The 25,532-nt window shown below is 29.7% G+C and overlaps 3 protein-coding genes and 1 long non-coding RNA gene across 5 annotated transcripts; 1 reads left to right on the top strand and 3 right to left on the bottom strand.

Annotated features, from left to right (window-relative positions):
* Positions 1-565: 565 nt before the first annotated feature.
* On the bottom strand, positions 566-21,607 carry LOC114934314 (sodium/potassium-transporting ATPase subunit beta-2-like). Its single transcript, XM_029306999.2, has 8 exons — positions 20,337-21,607; positions 17,907-18,490; positions 6,278-6,418; positions 5,467-5,583; positions 4,751-4,932; positions 4,138-4,239; positions 3,370-3,541; positions 566-2,166 (listed from the first exon to the last, which is right to left on the bottom strand). The coding sequence occupies exons 2-8, from the start codon at positions 18,055-18,057 to the stop codon at positions 2,054-2,056; spliced, it is 978 nt and encodes a 325-aa protein (XP_029162832.2). The 5' UTR covers positions 18,058-18,490; positions 20,337-21,607; the 3' UTR covers positions 566-2,053.
* LOC114934316 (uncharacterized) lies at positions 2,618-3,363 on the bottom strand. Its single transcript, XR_003820252.2, has 2 exons — positions 3,212-3,363; positions 2,618-3,111 (listed from the first exon to the last, which is right to left on the bottom strand). It is a non-coding gene; the product is annotated as an uncharacterized LOC114934316 (long non-coding RNA).
* Xrcc2 (X-ray repair cross complementing 2) lies at positions 20,833-22,789 on the top strand. The gene has a single exon (XM_029307000.2). It carries the CDS (start codon positions 20,955-20,957, stop codon positions 21,780-21,782), a length of 828 nt encoding a protein of 275 aa, XP_029162833.1. The 5' UTR covers positions 20,833-20,954; the 3' UTR covers positions 21,783-22,789.
* On the bottom strand, positions 21,683-25,512 carry LOC114934313 (sec1 family domain-containing protein 2). Of its 2 annotated transcripts, none has more exons than XM_029306998.2 (11): positions 25,375-25,512; positions 25,016-25,267; positions 24,704-24,934; positions 24,320-24,589; positions 24,009-24,194; positions 23,608-23,856; positions 23,310-23,438; positions 22,992-23,223; positions 22,480-22,588; positions 22,142-22,291; positions 21,683-22,022 (listed from the first exon to the last, which is right to left on the bottom strand). In XM_029306998.2, the coding sequence occupies exons 2-11, from the start codon at positions 25,211-25,213 to the stop codon at positions 21,809-21,811; spliced, it is 1,968 nt and encodes a 655-aa protein (XP_029162831.2). In that variant the 5' UTR covers positions 25,214-25,267; positions 25,375-25,512; the 3' UTR covers positions 21,683-21,808. The 2 variants fall into 2 exon arrangements, with proteins under 2 accessions (XP_029162831.2, XP_085339413.1); XM_085483287.1 differs by having other exon boundaries at positions 21,915-22,008.
* Between the last annotated feature and the right edge of the window lie 20 nt (positions 25,513-25,532).

Below are 25,532 nucleotides of genomic sequence, written 5' to 3'. Positions count from 1 at the left end.
ATACTGTATAATATATAGATAAAAGCAAACCTGCGTCAATATACTAATGTTAAAAATCTGGAAATATTAAAATTAAAAAAAAAACCGTGAAAAAAGATAATTTTAGAAGATTAAAATTTAAAAAAACCATGAAAAAAGATAATATTGTGGCGGACTGATGTACCCTCAAAATTTTATGTGTAAAAAGTTCCACATTCCGAAAGGTGCACCGAAATATAGGACAATATATGTATATGTGTGCCTAATATTGTGCATAATAATAGATCATTGCATATATCTATCTAGAATTTAAATAAATTCGTTTAATATCGCGAAAATCTCTGAGAAATATATATCTGAGAGAAGAGTATTATATATTCTTGTATACTCTTAATTTACTTATATAATTTAATATACAGAATAGGGTAGAGAAAGAAAAAAGAGAAAAAGAGAAGAGGAGAGAGAGAAAGGAGCCAAGAAGAGGAAGAATAAATTGACACAATTATACATAATCGCAACGAATAAATTAAGAATATGATAAGAATGCGATGTTCAGCAAAGACACAGTTTGTACTTGTATGTTGGATTATTTTTCATGATTGTCATTTATTTAAAAAAAATAATTACTATGTAGAGCGCGATATATTATTTCATTCTGTACAATTACACCTATATCTTAATAAGTACCACAATATTTTGTTTAAATTATTGAATTATTCATTCAATATACATTGACGATTCGAACGTACATATACTTACTTTGTTCAACTAGGCTGGAGATATATATGTTATATAATTCAAGACAATATGGGAATAAGAGATGTACAGAATATTTCTAAAATAATAATGTATAGTTAATTGCGTTTATCTTTAAAACGCAATATTTTAATAGACTAATTAGTTATATTTATTCATATTTTTTAAATGGTCTTCAGAAAGTTTTCAATTTTGTTTTTATTTGATCATCAAATTATTTCACGTAAAATGCTTAGATCAGTGAAAACTTTTTACGATATATTCATATTTTTACGATTGTAATTTTAAATATATTTAAATATATCATCTTTAGATCACATTATATTTTTTATTTACTGAATTCCTTAACTCAAAATAATCTCTTTGATTTTATCTAATTTTAATCCATTATTAAAGTTTCAATTTTATTAATGCAGATTCTCCTGAAATGTAGCTATTTCTTATACAAAATAAATATAAAAATAAAAATGTTATTATATTATATCAATTTACTTCTTTCCGTGAGCTATTACATTTTTACAGATTCGGATATATACTCTCTTACAATACTTCTTTCAATTAAAAAAAAATATATAGAAATATTTAAATATGGGATGAAATCATCAAAGTTTTGAAAATCATTTCAAATTCATTCTTTTAATATCTTGATCTTGAATTATTTCTTAAAGCTCTAGCAACTTTCACATTACTAATATAAAATAGAAATAATTTTAAATATTGAAAAATCTTTCAATTTTTATATTTAAAAACAATGATTACTTTTGAATTACGTATTTCAATTATGAAACCTGTTTCCTAATTTTTTAAATTGAAAACTTTCTCGTAAACACTCTAAACACTTCTGTTGAACAAAAGACCATATTCTATATATCTCGAACATATATTCTATATATCTCCTATTATCACTCTTTATGTACATAAATCTGTAAATTACAATAAGAGACAATTTTTCTCTTTTGTCAGAACAATTGATGATCCTATTAAGAATAAGGCAAAAAATTAAATTAAAATTCCAATTAATTATAATTATACTTACGATATCTAAAAAAATAACAAATAATTAAGTATGTTCTCTGTAGCTGCACGTTTTGCACTCTTTATTTTTTTCTTCTGCGCTACGTAAAGAACTTTTATTGATTTACTATTTTTTTCTAAGCGCAAGCTATCCGATATATCGCGATATTCTTCGACGTGCGTTCGGATCCTTTTGTTTTGTGCGTCTCGAAATATTTCCTAATCGCGCAGTAAAACGTTGCATGAAATAACGGCGCGCAAAAAAAAGAAAAAAAATAAAGATCTAGAAGATCGCGACGTGCGATCATTCATCGACCATCAGTTCAAAGTGTACCGCACCCTTCTTTTCGGTTCTAAATGAGCTATACTTGATGTTCTTTGCCCACGCCCGACACTCGACATTGATGATTTGGTTCCCTGTAAAAACAATTCGATTTAGATAATTTTATCTTATTTTTAAACGTATATTTTGTATTTTTTAAACCGGCAAAACCTTTTTTCTTCATTGATTTAGATAATTCTTCTTCATACAGAAATATTTTTAAGTCACGAAACAATCGCTCTGTAATTATTAAAATTTTACAAAATAGATACGAAGGCCCAATAGTAGCAAACTGACGTCAAAATGACATACGTTTGCTATGCAGGGATATTTTTGAAGTTAATAAAAAATCATAAATTTAAAAATGGACGACATATTACATACAAATTGATCTACAAATAAGTATCAATTTTTTTTCACTACAAGAATGTAACATTAATTTACAATTAACGTACATAAGTCGACTTATGTTTATATTTAATGATCATTAAATCATGATAATATTTGACATTTAATTACTTCACAATAAAGATTATGAAATCATAATTAGCCTCTAACGATATTTTAATGTTAAAGATTATGAAGTTTGCAATTAAATTGATTACAAAATAGACTGCGATATAATTTAGATGACATGGATAACATATAAAAAATCTGCAACTGTTATTGTTGTATCTTACATGATTTCACAAATATCGGAATATTAAGAGTCACGAAAGATTATTAAAATGGGATGGATTGAATTAAACCGTGTGTGCAACTTTGAACGAACAAGCAGTTGACCGATGCCACCTTTCAACGACCGATATCACACTGCAACACACCGGCTTTTACCGGTTTCATCTGGAGTGCTCAAGTCATTTGCTTTTACGAGTCGTACATGAACCGGTCAATGATGGAGGAAGGATAGTGGATGGATTCAAAAAACTGCGTATCGATATATCTTCAAAGTCGCGTTTATATAAGAAAGCTGCGACGCGAGAGATTCCGAAAACTTTAGTCGTGGTTGCAAATTGTCCAATAGAAGATACTTTATAACGCTACAAATAATATGATAAAGGAGAAATCATTGTATTTACTTGTTTTTTTAACAGAAAAAGAGATAAAATTATCGATAAAATTAATATTAAAAATACTTACTTTATAATATATATTGCTTACGACCTGAGAGCAAATTTTTAGAAAAAGTGTAGTTTAAAACTGAATTTTCTCTTCTGCCGGATGCAAATATTTTCATTTTCCATTCTTATAATTTTTTTCAATGCAATTTTTGTAAAATGATATTGTTGTTAACTTACTTTTCGGTCGAAGAAACTGAACAGCGACGACTGGGCTTAAGTATCCAGGTGTGTTCTCGTATGGATAGTAGAAGCCTGGGAAGCCATGTCCCTGAGGATAATACTTCAATTCGCCGATACTCTCCGAGTCATGAGGATTGTCTCCTTTGCAGGATACCCATACAGTATTTAACTGCAAATGTAAAAAAAATATATTGTATATTACGCGAGAGACGTTGATTTTATATACAAAATTCTACATCGCATAATATTAAACTATTATTTATCGAATAAAAGGTAATACTGATCTTTGAGTTCTAGAATTCCATTCGCAAATCAAACAATTTCTTTACACAGTTACATAAAAACGCATGAGCAATTGAGCCGCATCGTTTACAATTCTTATCCATGTTTGCCCATAAAATAAACAGATAACACGCTTATTATAAATACTAATCGATAGCAATTACGGTATAGAGATAAAAATGTGCGGAATCGCTTTTTATTGAATATTTCTGTCAGTTGAATATTCTCTATTATTGAGAATAAAAATAAGAAACAATTTTAAATAAAATAAAATAAATATATAAAACTTTCTTCGCGCTGTTTAATAATTCTGAATCTTTTCAAACCTCGCAAGTCCAATATGTCAAATTAAAGTGATCAAGAATTAATTTAATTGACGAGAAATTAATGCTGAAGTTTCTTATTTCGATTTTTTTCAATTTTTCAAATCCATTTTTTTTTATTTTTATCTGACTGATATAACTGACTGACCGACTAACTAACCCATGAAGCGTCGACTGACTTTATATACTGGACTAGCTCATGTGGCATTGCGGCCGGTAAATCTTTCGTGTCGTTATAGTATTCGGGAATCCATCCGTATATCTGAAAGAAAATAATAACGTTTTGAAAAAATTTTTAAAAGTCACCATCAAATAAAACAAAATAAAAATAAAAAATGAATTAAAAAACACATGTATTAAATAAAAATGTTTGCATATAATCAATGTTGGACGCATAGAGTAATAAATGCGCATGACGTTTTCATATATATTATATAAATAACGTAAGATAAATTGCAATTTTAAATAAACTTTTCTTTATATTATTTTCTTTTAAATATATAATTAATAGACATATTATATATATATATATATATATATATATATATATATATATATATTGTAATATTATATATTTTAAAAATATTAATTTTTATAAATAAATTTTTAAATATATTTATATATACATATATATAAATATTATACATACATATAATATATATATTTAAAAATGGAATAATTATGCAAAATTATAAGTAATTATCCGTAGTTATCTTAAGATATTTAATTAGGAAAATATTGATAGATTAAACTCCAGGAAAATTGATTCTTACCCTGTTAAGCTTGATGAAGACGCAAGGTGCCGCGTTGTTGAAACCGTATTGCTGATTCGGCGAACACGGTCCCCAATTATTGATGTCAACCGCACATACGTTTCCAGTCTTCGGTGGCATAGTGTAGTTACAGATCTGTTGGTTTCTACCGTGGTTTGGCAGATACGACGTGTTTCTGTATTCTATTGAAATCGAGCAGAGACACGTTAGATTATATCTGAATTTATTTCAAGATATTGAATGATATTAGCGAATAAATGCGAGGAGAGAACACTTCATAATTAAAGGATAATTCGAATTTGAGAATTTTATTCTTTTAGATCTAACGAAAACACGCAGATGCTGTGCTACGACTATGGAGATGACTTTTTTTGACACATGTGTGCACACATGAGGCAAGAGGAGCACTCCCTTTTTTGTCCTCTCTTGAAATCAATAAAAAAACTAGCATTTGCTCTTTTTTTGAATAATCACTGGAATTTATTTGCATATTTAATAAAAAAATAAAAATAAAATGACAAAAAAAGAACAAAATAATTAAGAAACAAAAAATTTAATTATGCTTCTCCTGGAAAAATTCCATGTAGTATGCACATATGTTTAGTGTCACTTTCTTTCTAATCGGTGGTTGATGATAGATTTTCGCACGTTCAGGAGATTTTTATTAAAGAGTTACACCATTCGTATTAATAATGAATGTCTGGTTCATTACTCACGTTCCAAAAATTTGTCTAGGAGTTGTGTCCACTTCAGAACCTCGGTCTCATTCGACGCGTTGTACCAAATAAGCGATCTCTCATCCGCGTTATCCGAAATCGGTCGGAAGCCCAAGCCTGGTGATTGCAAAACAAAATGCAATCAAAAAGTTTCAACAGATTAAACACATAAAATCTCATTCCTGCATTTGTGCATTTTTATAAATATATCATATATTATATATATGAATAAAAAATAATCTATATTTTTATGACAGAAAATTGTGCAACTTTAATCAACAAAGGCAATTATTTTTACTATTGACATTCTTAATTTATTAATTAATTATTATTTATTATTAATTTACTTATTATTTTCATTTACAGTTTAAGCTAGTGACACGTTTACGTAAGGTGTGACGCACTGTATCACCATGTAAACGTTGTCACAAAGAGTTGCGATAAGATATAATTTTATTTTATAACATAAAAGCCTCTTCACACACAGGAAAAAATGTAGAAAAGTTCAATGTATCTTTGTACGTTGTTAGTTCTCAAAAAAATATCGTATATTTTTCAGCAAATGTATTTATTTATAGTGTGCAAGTGTATATATATATGTATATAAATTCTACCTACCTTGAGCTAAAATATGTTAAAGTCTCGAAAAATAATATTCTATCCAGCGCAGCAGAGAAAGGGAAAAAATAATTTTTTTAAATACGTGTCTTTAGAAACAACGATGTCAAAACTACGTAATCGTTGTCATTGTTTCGTGATGTAAGGTTTTTTTCTACGCGATTAGAGCTGGTATTTATAGTGAAAATCCTACCTGGATTGGTGCCGATAAGGCTGCTGCTTAGGATCCATTTAGGTTTCTCGTCGCTCAACGTGGCGAGCATGCCTTTCATGCAAATGCTGAAGAGTAGCGCCAGTCCGGCGTAGAAGCAAGCGTAGAAGATAAGGGTCATGCCTGAAGAGAAGAAAGTGAAAAAGCGTGTAAAAGATTGCCAATCTATTTTTCGTATCCTGCATATTATAAAGAAATGAAAAAGAATTCTTCATATACTACATTTTGTTCATCTATAAGTGTGTAAAATAGTTTAAAATAAATGCTTCGGCAACAATAAATTTCCAAAAATTCAACGGTATTTTTTCGATAAAAGAAAGAGAGAGAGAGAGAGAGAGAGATGTGTAAAATTTGATCTTTTTATCAAATTTTGAGATGGTTTCTTCGCGATTTCATGAAGAAGAAAGAAGAGGAAACATTCCTTTTTACCCAAAAGTGTCTAAAATAGCTTAAAATAAATTATATATATATTATTATTACTTAAAATAAATTATATATTAATTATATAATATATTTCAGCAATAATAAATTTTTAAAACATCATCAAAATTCAACAATATTTTTTAAACAAGAGAAGAGAGAGATACATGGAAGAACAAGAGGGAGCATTTGCCCCTCTTGGAATCAGTAAAAAAAATTAAGCATTTGTTCTCCTTTTGAAGAAAACTGGAATTGATTTGCATATTTAATTTAAGCAGATGAAAATAATAAAAAAATTAAGGACCAACAAAAATTTTTAAAAATTTAATTGTGCCCCAGGAGGGGCAGCTTTTTTAATTTTTTTATTATTTTCATATCTGTTTAAATTTAAAAAAATCCTGCGAACCATAGAGAAATATGTAAAATTTTATCTTCTTTATATGAAATTGTTGGACGATTTTTTCGCGATTTCGTGAAGAAGTGAAAGAATAAGAGGTTCTCCTGACGAAGCGAAGGCTTCTCTCTTTATCGCGCTATTTATATTTTCTCGCCATTGACGTATTTTCTGTGCGTGATCCAAATATTCATCGCGTACGTCGGAGAGCCATGAAGAGTATGACGAAGGGAGTTTCGCGAGAGCCCCATCCTTTTTCCGAGCACGTTTCCTTTTTCCTTTTAAAACCCGACGTCGATTGGCCACTGCCAGTCCACTTCGGTCCACTTATGCAACCGCGAAAACTTTCATCGTTTCGTCGATCAAACGGAAAATATTTAAAGCATAGGGCACTCTGCCAACGCGCGGCTCTAAATATAGATTCTTTTTCAAAAGCACCGAGAGTCGCAAGAAGATGAAGATGGGCGGCCAACTGCCGCGCCACGTTGCAATTAACTTGGGAGGAAAAATATGCGAATATCAATCTCGAAGATTCGGATCTTTGTGGGGGATTTGGACGCTTGAATATCTCATATTTGCGCGCGTGGACATTTTTTTTTATTATTTTTTATATTAGATATTAAACAATTATAACAAGAAATATGTATACTATTATAGTTATAGACAATATATAGTTAAAAATAATATATAAATATATTAAATATATGTTAAATATATTAAATATATTATAAAATAAATAAATAAATCTGTTAAATATATTATATATAATTATATATAGTTAATAACTATAATTATAGTGTAAGTAGTCAACTTGTTTATCGTAGCTTTTGATAAAATTACAATTTCTTTAAACTGAATGATCGAATCATAATTTGGTTATTTTTAAATAAAAAAAGATTGATAACACTTAAACCATAATTTAAAATATATATATATATAAAGATCAAGAAATGCATGATTTTGCAGGAAAACATTTTTAAATTCTTATCTGCTCAACATTTTGTTGAGGCACTTCAAACACATTAAAAAATTATAAAGTTCAAAATGTTCAAGAAATTATTGACTGTTTTGTTAAATAAAAAATAAAAAACATTTGATATTTTAATCAAAAATGCAACCGTCTCTTTAAATCACATACAATTGCTGAATAGCCTTTCTATAGAATTTTAATATGAACATAGAAAGAATCTTATCGTTCCTATAAACTCCCCAGTTATCTATCCAACAAAAAAGAGGCTGAACAAAGATATTTACATATGAACACATTGGTTTCGTTATATTAGGCACATTTGGCGATGATCGGATAAGCGTTCAAAATAGCCGGCGCCACGCAATCGTCGAGTTTTAATTTAACGATAGTAATAATAGACGTAACAAAAAATCGTTTGTACAACATTGGCTGCAGCGAGATGTTGCAAATATTTGCACTTGTCATTAACGATTCGCAAAATTTCGCGCTGAAAATACGAAAACAATATTCAGAAAGAGGATGAAAAACCTATCGAATACTTTTATATTTTTTTTCTTATTTCTATTATCTTATTTTTTCTTAGTTTTTTCTTTCATCTCTGGATGCTGCTTTAACTATAATTAATTAATTATACAAATTATTCGTAAAAATGCTCCCTTAATTAATTATTTAGATGATTAGATGCAGTATCCGTCATTATGACTGCAAAATTGAAGCAATTTTTATAATTATACATTTATCTGTCTATTCTCTTATCATATCTCTCGATGTTAAGGGCTTTAATTTAGATTTCTTGAGTTGTGTTCGTGATAACTTCTCTCTCCTTTATATCTCTTTTATAATTATGCGTATCTGCATTATAAATATGTATTAAGACACGGTATAATACGTCAATAGCAATTTAACGATTAAATTACGTAATAATCGAAGAAAAGTTTTGCTGAATATAAGATATATCTCGATTTTAACATCTCGATTGCTTATCTTTTCATAAAGAGAGTAGCGATAAAAAAGTAATGCTTTAAAATGACGCAAGAAATTCAATTATAAGAGCTATCATTCTTCTTCGTTTTCTCGTTTTATGAACTTACTCTATTATTACAACGACTAATTCCTCGAAATGTTTCAAGCTATATGGGATACAAACAAATATTTTTTGTTAAAAGATATTATATTTACATAATATCAAAATTATGATATGCAAATCTTGAAACAAATATTGCCAAACAGATATTTTGAGAAATCGTTGCATTTTCGAAGCTGAAACGATTTTCAAGCCTTCCGTTTTGACGGATTTTATTTTAAAGTTATTTATCTTGAAACTTTCTTTTTTAGACGAGATTACGAGCTGTTTTAATTAAGTATTTTAATTAAAATAATAATAAAGTATTCAAATTAAGTGTTTTAATTTATTACGAGCTGTTTTAATTAAATTAAGTGTAAAAAAAAACACTTTGTAAACAAAAAATAAATAACGAATAAGAGAGAGGCTGTTGAATAAGAGGATACTTTTAAAGGATTAAGAATAAACCTCTCTCTATTCGAGAAACCTAAATAAGCTAATCTCCTCTCCCCGTTAGCTTAACATATGTGGTAAAAGAATCACGACCTTCATTCTTTTTCCCAACTGGGAGATCGCCGATTCTGAAAAGTCGACCGGTTTTAATCGTGCGAAGTGAATGGGAGCCTTAATTCTATTCATCACTGGATCTGATGTACGCAAGACCTACCCAACCCATACAGCGCAATAAGATTGAAACATTGTTCTATAACATTGCAGCAATAATGCAAGAAAATATATATGTAATATTACTATTGGATTATTGGAAATGTGTCAATATATGATCGGACTGAATCGTTTGTACCTAATATTTTTTGCGTGAATTTTATTTTCATAATATTTCTGAAATGTTACTGCAACGTTGTTTAAACTATATTGCAAATTCATGCCTATATAATATTTCTGCAATATTGCTACATGCAATGTGCAATATTGGAATGTTGTAATATTGCTGCAAACTTGTGTGCTGTATGGGAAGTCTTAGGTTCTATTATATATATATATATATATATATACATAATTGGTTGACTGATAGAAACGATCCCGTTGGTACGTAATAAATGCATAAATATCTTGAAACGGAGAAGTGCACACTCGAGGATGGCGCGATAACGTCGAGAAGTCACAGACGAATTTACATGCGTGATAAAACGCACGTGATCCGGGTCTTATCACCACCCGGTTGTTGATCCACTCGCATCATCAACATTCTATCGTCTCTTTCTCTCTCTTGCGACGATGATGATTTGCGAGAATCAGGAAATCGCGCCCCAGACATCGGTGCGCCTCGGAAGAGTCAGCTGATACCGGGATTTTGGGGATCGCGAGCTGAGCAAATAACGTTCTTTCGAAAAAATTATTTCCCCTGTTTTCTCATGCACCGTCAACGAAACATTTGTTAGCTTTTGGTGGAATTAGCTGTATTTACATATGTTGTAACTTATGACTTGCTGAACAAAAGATGTAATAGTCTCGAAGCTAAAGATTCAATAATTATTGAGTTACAGCCAATAAAAAAGAAACAACTTGTAAAGTCCTAATTTTTCGTGTTTTATCAAGTGTAAATCAGTAACCATCTATTATTTAATTTGAGCCTATTACATTTTTTGTTCAAGAAGTCATAAGTTACATGTGAGAAAATCAGCTGATTCAATTTCATTTAGAATTTTATTTAGGTTCAAAAACTCTATAATTAATTTTATAAAGTTGAATCTTGGTAAGAGATTGGTTTTCTCATATATTGTAACTTGTGAAAAATGTAATAGATTTATAGCCAAATTTACAATCAAATTCAAAAAATTCAGATTCTACGAGTTCTTTAATTGTACTGTAACTCACAATAATTATCCAATATTTAGCTTTGAAACTATTACATCCCAGGTAACAAGTTTACGTCATTTTAATGTTTAACAACGTCAGTTTGCTACTTGGGATCTTTTGTTCAGTAGAACATAATTTACAACATATGAAAAAACAGCCAATTCAACAAAAATCAAAATTCTATGTATTTACGAGGCCTTTGTGCATTATAATTCAGAAAGCAAAAATAGTCATTTTGACGTTTAAAATAAAGTAGATTTATTTTTTTTGTATACCAAGTTCGATAACGAATTAATAAGATATGTCAAAAACTCTCTCTCTTTCTCTTATTTAATTAATAAATAGCTATAAATCTTTATTAACTGTCCAAAGGTAGGTCTAAAAACGAGACATTACATAATACAAAAAATATATAAAAAATAGAATAAATAGAATTTTCTATTGTTATTTCGGAATTCGAAATTTGTAGAATAAAACTCGATAAAAATGGAATGTTATCAATGAAAAAATGTTATCAGTGAAAAAATGCATGTAATATTTTTATGACATTTTAATTCAACAAACAGAATAAAGATCTCTAACATTTCCGCTATAAAAATAGAATCTTGCATAATTCTTCAGACATTTTACAGATGTTTAATTCTGTTTCGCGTGCAGACTTCATTCCGTTTGCGGTAGGCAATAAAGAAAATTTAAGTTGGACAGTTATCGATGATAAAAAGCATCAGGAAAATGAAAAACTGCGACTTAAATTATTCCGTTCAGTTCAGGCACTTGCATTTGAAGATATATATGGACCGAGAATATGAAGTCTTCACGGACTAAGAAATATTTGCACGAGCGAATTCCTTCAGAGAGATTTTTGTTTCTTATTTTTTTTCTCTCTTTGACTCTATTCTAGAACTGCAACAATACTTCGCGGTAATTTATTATGCCACGCCACGATTTCCATCGCATCAGACCGTTGAGTTAATTCTGCGAAACGTCATTTTTTTTGTTTCCTTCTTTTATAAACTTCGCTCATTTCTCATTGGTTGCACGGGAATTTAGCGACACCGAAGCCGCGTGAGAATTGATTTGATTACCGTGAAAATTTGCACCCGGAATGGTATGTACACGTGACTAGATGAGCCGAGAGAACCGCATCATTCACGTCTTGTTGTATATCCGCTTTACGTAAATTCACAAAGAAATATAATATGTAGAAATCAAACATGGGCGTCCGCAAAAGAGAACAAGAGCGGGCATTTACTCCCTTTGAAATAAAAAAAATTAAGCATTTGCTCCCCTTTTGAATAAATACTGGATTTATTTGCATATTTAATTAGAAAAAAATAAAAATTAAAAATTAAATTTAAAAAAAAAATTTAAAAAAAATGTAATTATGCCTCCTGGAAAAAATCCTGCAAACACCCACGAAATCAAATACTTAACTGGATTCACAAATATATTTATACAAATTAAAGATTCCAACAATAATTTTATTATCACGTAATCAAGATTGTAAGTATAAATTACTATTCAATTAAATAACTAATTACAGGGATCGATATGCTCTGTATTTTTTACATTAAAAAAGGAAAGATAACTCTCTCTTTTTTATAATTTAATTTTCAAGATTGGTCAACAATTTAAATAAAATATCCTTTATTTTGGAGCATAATAAAATTTTAGAAACGAAAAAAGGGTTCATTTGACATGAAACACTTTTTAAATCTTCTTCGTGCGTTAATTAATATATTTCACGTGTGTTAATTAATATATTTCACAAATAAGGATCGAATAATCAGAAATTCGAAAAGCCATTGGAAGCTTGACACTGAAAAAAAATTACTATTAAACTATAAATTACGATTTTGTTAATTGAACATATATTAGTATTTAAGTCTAATATACGTTTTGTTAAATTTTATATATTATATTTAATTTAAATATTTTTTTGTTCAATTAACAAAATAATATTTAGTTGAAAAGTTTATAGTTAAGTTAACAATTTTTTTCAGTGTATTCATATCGAAACTCATTTATATTCGAATAAGCGAGATATATCTTGCTTTGCGTGAGGAAGGAATCTCGCAAACTCATATAGTAAATAAAAAACGGATGTCGATAGTTATCGATAATACGTTCTACTGATTACGTATTCAGTCGAATATAAGAAAACACGTGCACCTCTCGTGAACGGTTGGATTTCCTGCAGGAGGAAAAGAATATCATGCGTACGAATATGATGATGTCAAGTCGGTGAGAAAAAAAAGAAGGAGATAATATTCGTGATAATTCAAATTACCTCGTCAGCGGTATCTTATCGCGTTCCTTGGAAAATGACATTTTCCTAAGATTGTTACTGATGACATTGACGACGTCGTCTCGTATCTTGTAAATCATAGACGTTATTATATTATTGTTATTGCATATTTATAATTGTCTCTCTTATTTGTTTCGAGAAAATAAAATGTTTCGTGCCGCCTTTTCGCGAAAGATATGTATTTTTAGATATCATTAATTTTTTTATACAGAGAAAAGAATACTTCTATTTTTTGTAATGAAAGGCTCATATTTTTAGATAGAATTAATTTTTTTACATAGAGAAAAAAGAGTATTCATTACTTTTTTTTAAATTTGTCAAATTATAAAATATGTTTCAAAATGATAAGTTGCCAGTTTTTTTATACCGTTTATAAGTTTTAAATGCGATTTATAGAAAAGATAAAATCGATTTTTTGAAGAACATTATAATTATAATTTCGAATTAATATTCCAATATACCATGTATAAATACAAAAAATTGACAGAATCAAAAAACGCTATCCAATTATGCTAATAAAGATAATTATTCATCAGAAAGTTTATGCTTTTGATTAAAAAGGTTTGATTTCTACTGCGAGATTAATTAAACATGCGATACATGAGTCGCATGAATTAATATTCATGATGATTCTTGCGTTTGAAATCAATTCAACGAATGAATAATGTAACGCGAATAATATTGTATTTTCGGTATTTTTCGATTGTTTATACAAAATGCATCGATCAATGTTTCTTTGATCCAAAGATGCGTTTACATTTGCGGTTTCACCGACCTGATATGTAACGTTCCATTACGTAATATTACCAAAGAAAACATGTTTGGAATCGATATTAGACGCTCGAGAATGACAAGATTTTCGAGGCCACGATTCGCTTGACATCAGCACAATCGATTCCTTCTTCGAACGAGATAATCAAGATATCACAGTGAATCGCGTTAGAAAAGACGTTTATATAATGCAAATAAATTGCAATATTTATTTATTCTAGCTATAATAATTTAATGTCGTATTAAGTAAATAAAATATTAAATGAGAAAGTATTCGCGCCTGATGAAAAATCTAGTTAGGAGACAAATTTTTAATCGTTAAATTGGAGCAAAATGTTACAAAATTAACACTTTTAAGCCGAATTTTTAAAAATCCTTTAAAACCCTTTGAGTTTATATATCTTTTCAAAGATATGCTAATCCACAATTCATCAGCGTACTCTCGAAAGCAATTCACCTTTATGAGATGCATCTGCGCGCTTTTGGATACATTATTTTTAGCAATTTGGCATGTTTGCAATAACGTTTTCGCATTTGAAACGTTGCCCTAACGAGAACGATCAGTTAACATCTTTAAACCATTCTAATATTTTTCAAGTGTTATTTCATAGCTAATAAGTGTCAGTGTCATCGATATAAAGTCACACGCGGCTAATTACCTTTTTGTCTATTAAGCAAATTTTATCGTTGATTATGCTAAGAATTTTCTTTTCAGCAACAATTTAATTTGGAAAACAAAAAATAATTATACAGAAAATTCAGGCTGCACATCATGTCAAAAATTGAAAAAAGATTGAAGAAAAGATTTTTCAATATAAAAAATATGTACGAAGACTTGTCAAATTAATTATATCGATTATAAAGTACAGAAAAAATTTCACGATATTAAAAGGACGATTTGGATCTGGGATTAAATCACAAAATTCGCGAATTAGAAATTTATCTTACAATTTATATTTTGTACGGAACCTATTGACGTTAATTTAAAAAAAGTATAAGAAAAACTGCTAATTTATCATTGGCAGGAAAAGTTTTGTCTTTGTTAACAAAATGTAAGATAAGTTAACAGATGGTTTTGTTATTTGTATTCTCAAATAAATTCCTAAAAAATATAATTTAAATAAATAAATTCCTAAAAAAATTAATTCAAATCAATAAATTCCTAAAAAAAATTAATTTAAAAAATAAATTCCTAAAAAAATTAATTCAAATAAATAAATTCCTTTATTTGTCCTCCTTATGAAGATTGCTTCGCATACTCTGCATATATCACGAAATATTTTGCTCGTATAAAAAAAGAAAGGAAAATATATCCCTCGACATCTATCAACATTGATTCGCGCGCGTGTATATGTATATCGATAAACTCGCACATGTTCAACCCCTATAATAACGCTATTGACGAGCCTATCTCGAAGAAGGAAAGGCGACACGTCGTAGAAGTACTCCCTTCGCTGTGTCACTGTTACCATCGCTGATATACTTATTTCCGGTCCTCTCTTTCTCTCTCTTTCTCTCTCTCGTGTCAGATCGTTGCCAAAACACAAGGCTCAGGGTCGACTGTTTCTAAGCAGTCGCCAAAAAATCTACGTAAGACATATCTTCTCTCGCACACGTGCACAAGAGCCAATGTTGGGTTATCCACTTAATAATTCTTTAATTCATTATGTTAATCGAATAAAAGTCGATCATATGTAATCGATATATTGTAATATTAATAAAATTAATTATCGTCAAATTGTCTGATTAATCGTATTTACTTTTGACTGGAATGTGATAAGAATATTGATTGTGACTCTCTTTTTTTACACACTTTTTCTATCTCATATTATATATATTATATAAATAATTCAATGTATTATTTTCTCTTTGCTAACACAAGCAAACTGGAACATCTTTCAATCACTCATTCTGTGAGATCTAGTTTCTTGTGATAACGATAACGCCATGATACGATAATACGTTTACTACTTTCGATATGCTCTGGTTGCTTTTGAACATCAAGACCACTTTTCAGTCATATTACAAATTTATGTAAAAATCTATAATAAATCTTGATTAAGAAATTTAATGAATTGTAGAATCTTTTATTTGCGAATAATTTTAATATCTAAATAATTTATTAAGATTTTATACATACATATATATATTCTTAATAAATTTTTTAGATATTAAAATTATTTGCAACTAAAAGTTTCTTCAATTTATTAAATTTCTTAATAAAGATTTATTATAGATTTTCATATAAGTTGCTAATATGACTGAAAATCTTCTCTATATAAATAGTTTAAAAAACATATAAACAGTTTAAAATATTTTTTAAATATATAGAAATATGAATACTCGTGCTTTTATGTATGTGATGAATTGCTTTTAATATTTCTACAATTAAATAGATCATATTTACGTTAAAGTATTCGAGATCTAAGTATATTTTTTATCGTACTTAATGCGAAAAAACTGACTTTCGTCTCGCGGTTGACATTACTCGCGGTTTTCATGTCAAGGAAAAGAAACTCAATAACAAGAACGCGATTTACGAAATAGTTGTGCGCGTGTTTGTGCAAATGCGTGTGTATATTTAATCAATCATTCGCATCATCGTAAATGTTTTGAAAATACCAAACTTAGGAGGAAGCAAATTATTCTGCGTATGTACGTGTCTGATAGAATATAATAAAACGGAGTAATATTTTTTTCACACACACGTATATATATATATTACATACGCAGAATAATTTGCTTATATATATATATATATATATATATATATATATATATATATATGTATGTATTAACAACCTGTATGTCGCGAGATATAAAGAAATTAATAATATTAATTATTTTATTTTCAGAATCTATCACATAAATTGTACTAAAGCAAACTTGACTTGGCATTGTGCTATAAAAGTACCGTTACATTCTAGATTGAATTACTGTACCTTCGAAGAGAGGTATATCAAATGAAATTTGTGAAATAATATTTCTCTTATAAATAATAAAGAAGCAGCAGTGCTTTTAATAATTTGATACAGGCAATTAATATATAATCATCATTTTTTTCTATTTAATTTATCTTTTTATAAAAAACTTCTTGTAAACTGGTCTCTCTTTCAAAGAAACGAGCATATATGCAATTTTTACAACTTTAGTTTAAATAATGAATGTATGTGTATTAAAGCCTTAATTATAAATTTAAATTTGGTTGCTGCTCAATAGAACTTTTTCTTGGTACTAAAATATTTTAAGTTTTAAAAATTGTCGAATTTTTGACACGAAAACGTAAACCAATAATGTTAGTTGCACATGATTGCGCAAGAAGAAAAGAAATATCACTAATAAGATCAACTCTATTCTAAAGTTTATATGAGAATAGTATTATGACATATATTTCTTTGAAGAAAACAAAATTCAATAACAATCTTAAAAAAGCAGTGAAAGACAATCGCTTTTCCCATTTTTTAAGATATAGATATAGACTATTTGTTCCTTGCATCTATTTTTAACATATCTATTTGAATAAGATTTCGTCCTGTTTATGCCATTTTTTCAAGATAAAAGCTCTACGTATCAATAATAGCGATTCAAGGTTCAAAGTTCTCAAAAATTTTCCTACTTTATGCAAAAACAATTGATTCGGAGCGCAAATATTGGAAGAAACATATGTACTAGATCATCACCAAAAATACAATTCAACAGTTGAACAAGAATTTTTTCAAAAATCTCATCATAACTTCCTCGAGTCTTCCCCTACGCAATACTAATATTACTACATAGATTTAAAAAAAGAGAGAACAGCATTTCTAGCAGTTCCTTCTTCGACTGTCCACCTCGAAGTCCCCGAAAATACACAGAAAAGGGACTTACCCCATTTCTTCGGCGGGTGACCGCAGTAGGTCCCTTCCTCAGGATTGTAGATTCCGTCGCGAAAAACTTTCCAGCGCGTTCTGGTATCAGGTACTCGCATGTAATCGAACTCGTAGGTACCATTTTGCACTTGCTTGCCGCGCACACTCATCGCGGCGACGGTTGTCGGCTGCTTTGCTCTTTGGTCGACAGGTAGACAGGTTGAAGGTGCTGAAGGCAGGGTTACCAGGTCGGTCCCTCTCTCTTTCTTTCTCTCTCTCGTCAACCTTCACACGCCGGGCAACTCGTGCGGACTGATACGAGAGATGATAGCGAGGTGAAACGCAACGCGACCCCGCACCAGGCTCCGCACTTCGCCTGAACCGGCCTAAACTGGGAGAGCTCGATGTACGTAGGTAGGTATAGCTGCGAGCCGAGTAGAGGCTGCCCTCATAGAGGGGCAAGTCGATTCCGACGTTGCTCGACGATCTCTGGCCTGCTCGGTCTGTCTTCCGACAGCTTATATGCTTCTTAGTCCGGCAAAACTTGACTTTGCGAAGTCGCTGGGACGAAAGGATGTCGTCGTACCAGGAAGTTATCATTGTCTAGGGACAGAAACAGTCGTTCGTTAGGAAAACTTCTCTTCGGCTGTGTGTGACGATTTTGTCTTGATTGATTTCGAAAAATGCGAAGGGAGAAAAATATTAGCTATCCCAGCTAATATTTTTTATTATTATTTTATTAATATTTTTTATATTTATATTTATATTTTTTAGCTAACTAATATTTTTAATATTTTTTATTATAATATTTATTATATAGTTTAGATGTTTAGAAGAATATCCTATATAATAAATATTATGATAAAAAATATTAAAAATATTAGTTGACTAAAAAATATTAATTGCCACATAGCTAAAATTTAGGCATAATAATTAAATTTCAGATTGTAAATATAGGGACAGTTAAAATTTAACTATTGTTGCAAATTTTTTTTTAATTAAATCAAAATAGCAAAATACACTATTGGTCCATGAGACTGATTTGTCTAAATATTTATCAATAGTGTGTATCTCGATATAATTAAATAAAAAATTCTTTGAACTTCTAATTTTACGAGCAAGAATATCCTGGAAGCTACTTGGATTTTCAGTTAGACTTATTTAATTTTGAAATTCTAATTTTTTCGATTAATTAATTTTATGAAAATATTAGTATGATTATAATATTATATTAAATCCACTTTAGTCGATCTCTATAATTCGTGACAGAGAATTTGGGACAGAATTCTATTTATAATTTTATGCGTGGCGTCTATTCTGATGCATGTACTGTATATATACTGATATAAAATATTCTATTTGTGTGTTTATGTATTCTGATTCTTCAGAAATTGTCTCACATCACATATATCCAACAATGGAATCTGCCATTGATGCGATTTTGTGATATGATTCATATGTGATACATAATACACACACACATATATATATATATATACAGAGTGTCCCTGCTATCAAATTAATTTAATGGCGCATTCTTTGATTAATCTGAAATCGATTTACAAAAATAATTATTTAATAATTTTTTAATAATTTTTTAATTTAAGTAATTATCAGTTGACGAGTTTTTTTTCCTAAAGTTAATACACTTCTCTTAAATTCAAATAAATAACAGAAAATCACTCTTCAATTAATTTTTAATAGACTCTATTTTTGAACAAAATTTAATTTAATTTAAAAATATCTAATTAATATATTGAATATTGAATTTAATAATATTTAATAATATTAAATATTGAAGATAGAGATAAATCGTCAAAAATATGATGCTCTTCCACGATATTTTTTTAGAGAAAAAAATCAATTTGAAATTGATCAACAAATGCCATTTAATATACAATATATGGTAATTATGACACCCTGTATATATAACAGACATATGGTTTCTCACTTTTATCAAGAAATACACTTCTTTCATGTTGATCTTGAGTAAATAGCTAATGGTGGAGAAAATGTTAAGCTTAATTTTTACAGTCTTTTTTATGATTCGCATATATTTGTACATATATAAGTATACGTACAATAATAATGTATATGTATATATAAGTATATGTTTATTCAGCTAATCGTGTATCCTTTTTTATTAGCATTTTTTTTTAATTTTTGGTGAAAGAATAAAAAGCGTCTGATTGTCTATTTTTTATAATATTAAAAATCGAATTTTCGCAATTTTCAACTCAAATAAAGACATTATTTACAGAAAAGCATACACACACATAATATCTATACTTATAGTGTTGAAAAATAGTGTCACACATACACACATATACACACTCATATATGATTGTGCTACATTTTAGCAATTTATCTTAATATTTTACAAAATAAGACAATACATATTTAATGAATTTTTCAATATATATGTTCGAATTACGAAATAAAGGCTTACAATTGTACGAAGACGAAGAGTCGCGGAACGCAACAGTATTTTTCTCGCCTCCTAGTCGATGTTCTTCAGATCGATTAAGCTGTCGACATTTTCCCGATTTACAGACATCCGGAAGAACGAAAAGAACCTTTCTTCAGGGTTGAATCACGTTTTAGAATTCATATTTTCGATACGAAAAGAGGAGAGAGACGCGAATGCGACTCTAGCGATTCCGACAACGAACGATTTGAAGTTTGCGAGTTTGAGGCCTATCGAAAAGCGGTATATCGATGTTCGAGATATATCGAAGCGTATTCAATCGCCGCGAAATTTAAACGCGTAAATCGAATCCGAAATATTTTGACGCTCGAAATTATTTTTTGACACGAAAAAGATCTACTAAAATAAAACAAATATTTAAATATTTGATACATGCAATTTTACGTAAAAATAGGATATGTATTTCGAGAAAATTGAGATGTGCGATAAATCGATTTATCGCTATTTACTAACCAAAATGGCTGTCGCGGGAAACGCGCGGGTTTTTGTTTTCATTCTCTTAGAAGATACAACATCGAGCGTGAATTAATAAAAATCGACACTGACAGGAGAAAATGCATTAAAATCATCGACAATAAAATGCAGTTCCATTCCGAGGGTGGATTCGAGCTGTTGTCGAGGTTTCGGGAGAAACGTCGCTCGGTTAACCTCGACGGGACTCTATTCCCGGGCGACATCGGCAACCAGAGCGTCGTCGAGATCGCCGGAGCCTCGTCCACGGGGAAGACCTTGCTGCTGTGTCAATTTATAGCCAAGTGCATTTTGCCAACGAGGTATAAAGGGATCAAGATCGACGGTTGCGACTCCTGCGCAATCCTGATCGACACGTTCGGTCAGGTCCAGATGAGCAAACTGGTGGAATTGATGACTGTCATGACACAAACCGCGTGTCAGATCGCTGGGACGCAGCTCCCGGTCGAGACGGTGGATCTGGTTGTGAGTAAGTCGCTGGAGAACCTGACTGTAATCAGTTGTTGCAACAACGATCAGCTGCAGCTGTCACTTCACACTCTGGAAGATGAGCTTCTCAGCAACGAGAGGATTTCTCTGCTGGCTATAGATAATATTCTGGCGTATTATTGGCAGACGAGGCGGGAGAGAGGTATATTAAGTATGGATCAGTATGTGAGGAGCTTGGTGAGACTAGTTCGAGCTAGGGTATCTAGGCTTTGCAATGTGACAGCTTACACAAGATGGGACGACTCGGTGTCTGAGGACGAAGAGTCCATAACTAAGCCAAGTAACTCCAGATGCAACAGTCTATTAGAGGGAACGGGTGTGAATTACAGGCTGAAACTTTGTAAGAGTTCTGTAAGCCGTGAGTTTATATGTCGTATACAATCTGCAGATGATGTAAAACAGATTCGTTATACAATCTCTGATTCTGGTGTAAAGTGGATTCTTTGATATATCAGAGGTGAGATAATTTTCGATCAGTAATCGATCGATGAGAGGAGAAATTTGTCCACTATATCTAATGGATTTAACAATCTTGAACCTGCTATGGTTGTTTGACAATTTGGATTGAATAATGATATAATTTCTTTAGCTTCTTTCACTTCCTCTGGTGTTACACCCCCAATAATGTAAATGATAACCCAATCATTGTCGCATGGATGGTGTTTCACTCTTCCTTTGGAAAATAAACTATAAATATATATATTTTTTTATCAAATTATTTCTCAAAATTTTTTCAGAAAAATTTAAAAAACGATTGCATGAAATATGGTATTATAATAAAATATGTATTGTGTATTTCAACTTACTTGAATCCAGCTGAAAGCAAGGATGAGGATGATCTCTGGTATAAATCAGGAATTTCATATCTGTCTGGATGAAATATGTCTGTCAATAATTGTTGCAAGATTCCAACACGTTGAACAATCTCTTGAGAACTCGATTTAGACATCAAGGAGCTGTAAAAGATATAAATTAAATACTCTTGTTATATTTTAGTAAATATGAAACATAAATATTGAAAAAAAAATTGAAGGAATCAATTATAGAAATTAAAAGCATTATATACATTTGATTTCACAAATTATTCTCTATTTAAATTTCTTAAATAAATTAAAAATACAAAAATATAAATAAAGTTTCATACGTGTAATCATGTAGAAATGCACGTTGCTGTGCTATTTCATGTAAAACATTCATGATGCGTTCCGCTACTTTTGTAGATATTTCCTTCATGGATTGATCATCAGCAGCACCTAATTTAGATTTATATCTTTATTATTATTTGTACTTTATATGTATCTTAATATAATTAGATATTACCAATTTAATTAGATGCAAGATCTATATTTTTGTATAACAAATTTAATGTAATTTAATATATTGTAGATATACAACCAGATAATAATTTAATTTAATATTTTGAGTAAATCATTATTTGTTTAATGAATTTTCTGTGAGACAATTTATTTGAATTAAATATAGTTTGTATAATTTAAACAAATTTATATAATTTGACCAAATACAATTTTTTGTATATTATATAGATTTTTGTTTTGTGTTATTGCAATGTTAAAATATTTTTCATGAATAATAGAATCCTTCAATACTCTTGACTGTTTAATTTGTTATTTCTGTATTGTATAATATTTTACGAACCAAAGAGTAATAAAGTTTGTTGATACACTGACATCTTATTATTGACTGGATTCTCGTTTAATTTTGCACTATCCTCAAATATAGCATCGGCGATGGCTTCCTTCAATTGCTGCTCTTGTTGAGGAGAGAATTGTATTTCCGTTCCAGCCAATGCATAAATATGCACCAAAAGTGCCAATATATTATCTGTATCCAGACCTCGTTTTTCGCGAGTTTGTATTATATTGCTGAACTGAAAGTATTTGAAAGGAAGGTATAGTCATAATAAAATAAGATATAATTATGCGAGAAATGTAAGAAACTAAATTCGATAATTACTTGCCCAAGCACACTCGTAGATTCACGACTTACAGCTATGTTTTGCAATACCAATTTCTCAAGACTAATCAATAGATCTAATTGGGAAGTTTTCTCCGATGTTAAGGCTTGTATAATTGCCAGCACCACCTGCAATAAAATTTGTTTATCAAACACGCAATTTTCTTAATTTTGTACATATAAATACTATATAATATATAAAAAATATATATATGTATATTTAAAAACTATATTACATATTTATATATATATATATATATATATATATATAATTATGCATAATGTTCTGTATACATACTTGAAGTTTTTTGCTTGATTCCGTTATAGCATCAAGATTATCTATGTCTTTGAATTTATTTACAAGTTTTTCTAAACTGTGCGCAGAAATCCTTGTTGCTAGTTTTGACTTTAGATTTTCTTTTGTCAAAAATATATCATTGAGCATTTTGTTCATAGTAATCAACACCTCTTTTTGCTTTTTTGTGATTAATATATTCATCAGGCTTTTGTCGTTGCTAGCCAAACATCCTGGTACTTCAATAAGTTCCTTGAAAGATAAAAATTAATATTATAGAAAAAAACAATTTTACAATTTTCATGTAATAATGATATTTTTATGATATTCTCCTATAATATTATTCATAGTAATCACATGAATTACATGCATTTTAATATATTAATTATTTTGTGACTTATTACCTGTGTGCCACAAAATAGAGGAGACATATTTATAGCGACATCGTTGCAGTGATAAGGTAAATGTGATAAAGTACACAGTATCCTGGCTAGCAATGATTCAGTATTATTACTAGTAGGAGTACAAAGGTCTAATGCTCTGTCGACAAAGATTAAAGATACCCCTTTTCTCTTTGCACCAGATGAATTCTAATGTACAGAATAAATTATACATTAAAGTAAAACATATACTTTCTAGCTAATATATAACTTATCTTTATCTTTTTTATTTAATCATAATTATTATAATTACACTTTTATAATAAAATACTTACATTTCTACGATTAACAGCTGCTGGTAGTACATCTAATTTTTCAGCAACATATTCACTGAATTTTCCCATCGAATAAATATCTTCCTTCAAGTTCAAGTATGTAAACAAATTATTAAATAAGCTCACAAGATGATCAACCGTGCACTCTGAATTCTTTACTGACTCACTATTTAAAGGTGATAATAGATCACCAAAAGCTGGCGTCACAAATAAACCATCATCAATTGGACTAATAAAAATTGGTCGAAATAATATTGTCACTGAACAGTCCTGTGAATCAATAATAATAAATAGTCACAATTTCAAATATAATGATAAACTGAAATTAAATTTTCTAGACGATGTTACTGTTAAATACGATACACATATGGCACAATTGTTTACTTGTGAATGCATCCAGCTTTTCACATCTCTCTTTAATTTGTTATAATCCGCTCTATCCTCTAATGGGACTGTGTCCTCGTAATTGAGTACAGTTGGATGTGCAGCAGTGACAATTGTGCAACAATCAAACGCATTCTTCTCCATTATCATCTTGACTGTACGTTGATAAAATGCTGGATTGGTGGAGGTTGAAATAATAATCGCCTTCTTGCAATTCTGTACTTTGACATACTGTAACAATAAATTAATAATTTTAAGACAGTTATTAAACAATTGTAAAACAGGTAATATTCCACTTTTACATATACATACACGAAAATTGTACATGGCCAGTTCATAAACCGACACTGCACCAGCATCCTTAAGAAAGGAGTACATCTTGCCACCAGTATACCAATGCAGACACTCCGTTGCTGCATGATCTATATAAACAGCAGACTCACGTGCAAGATTCGCGACGTCCTGCCAAATGTCAGCAAGAAATTGCTCCAGGTTACTGACGTTTTCCATTATTAATTATTATTATATTAGCATCACAGGAACATGAAACTTTTCGTTATTATCCTGAAACATGAGTGACGAAGAATATTATTTAAAAAAATAATAATTAAATAAAATTAAAATAAAATCATAAAATAAAATTTATTTAACTATGACATTTAGATAATCACCAATTAATATTAATTGTTAATATAACACAATATACATATATGTTACATGTTTTTTTTGTGACACACTGTAACATATTTATATTCTTGATATGTTTTCTCTCTCACTTCACCATGCTGCGCAGTGCGCAGTGGGATGGGACACTGGCGCGCGCAGCTGT

Source organism: Nylanderia fulva, unplaced genomic scaffold (assembly GCF_048542155.1).
Source record: "Nylanderia fulva isolate GAGA-0341 unplaced genomic scaffold, ASM4854215v1 Scaffold24, whole genome shotgun sequence".
Lineage (NCBI taxonomy): Eukaryota > Metazoa > Arthropoda > Insecta > Hymenoptera > Formicidae > Nylanderia > Nylanderia fulva.
The sequence above is the reverse complement of the archived record's forward strand: the minus strand, read 5'-3'. Positions and strand labels throughout refer to the sequence as shown.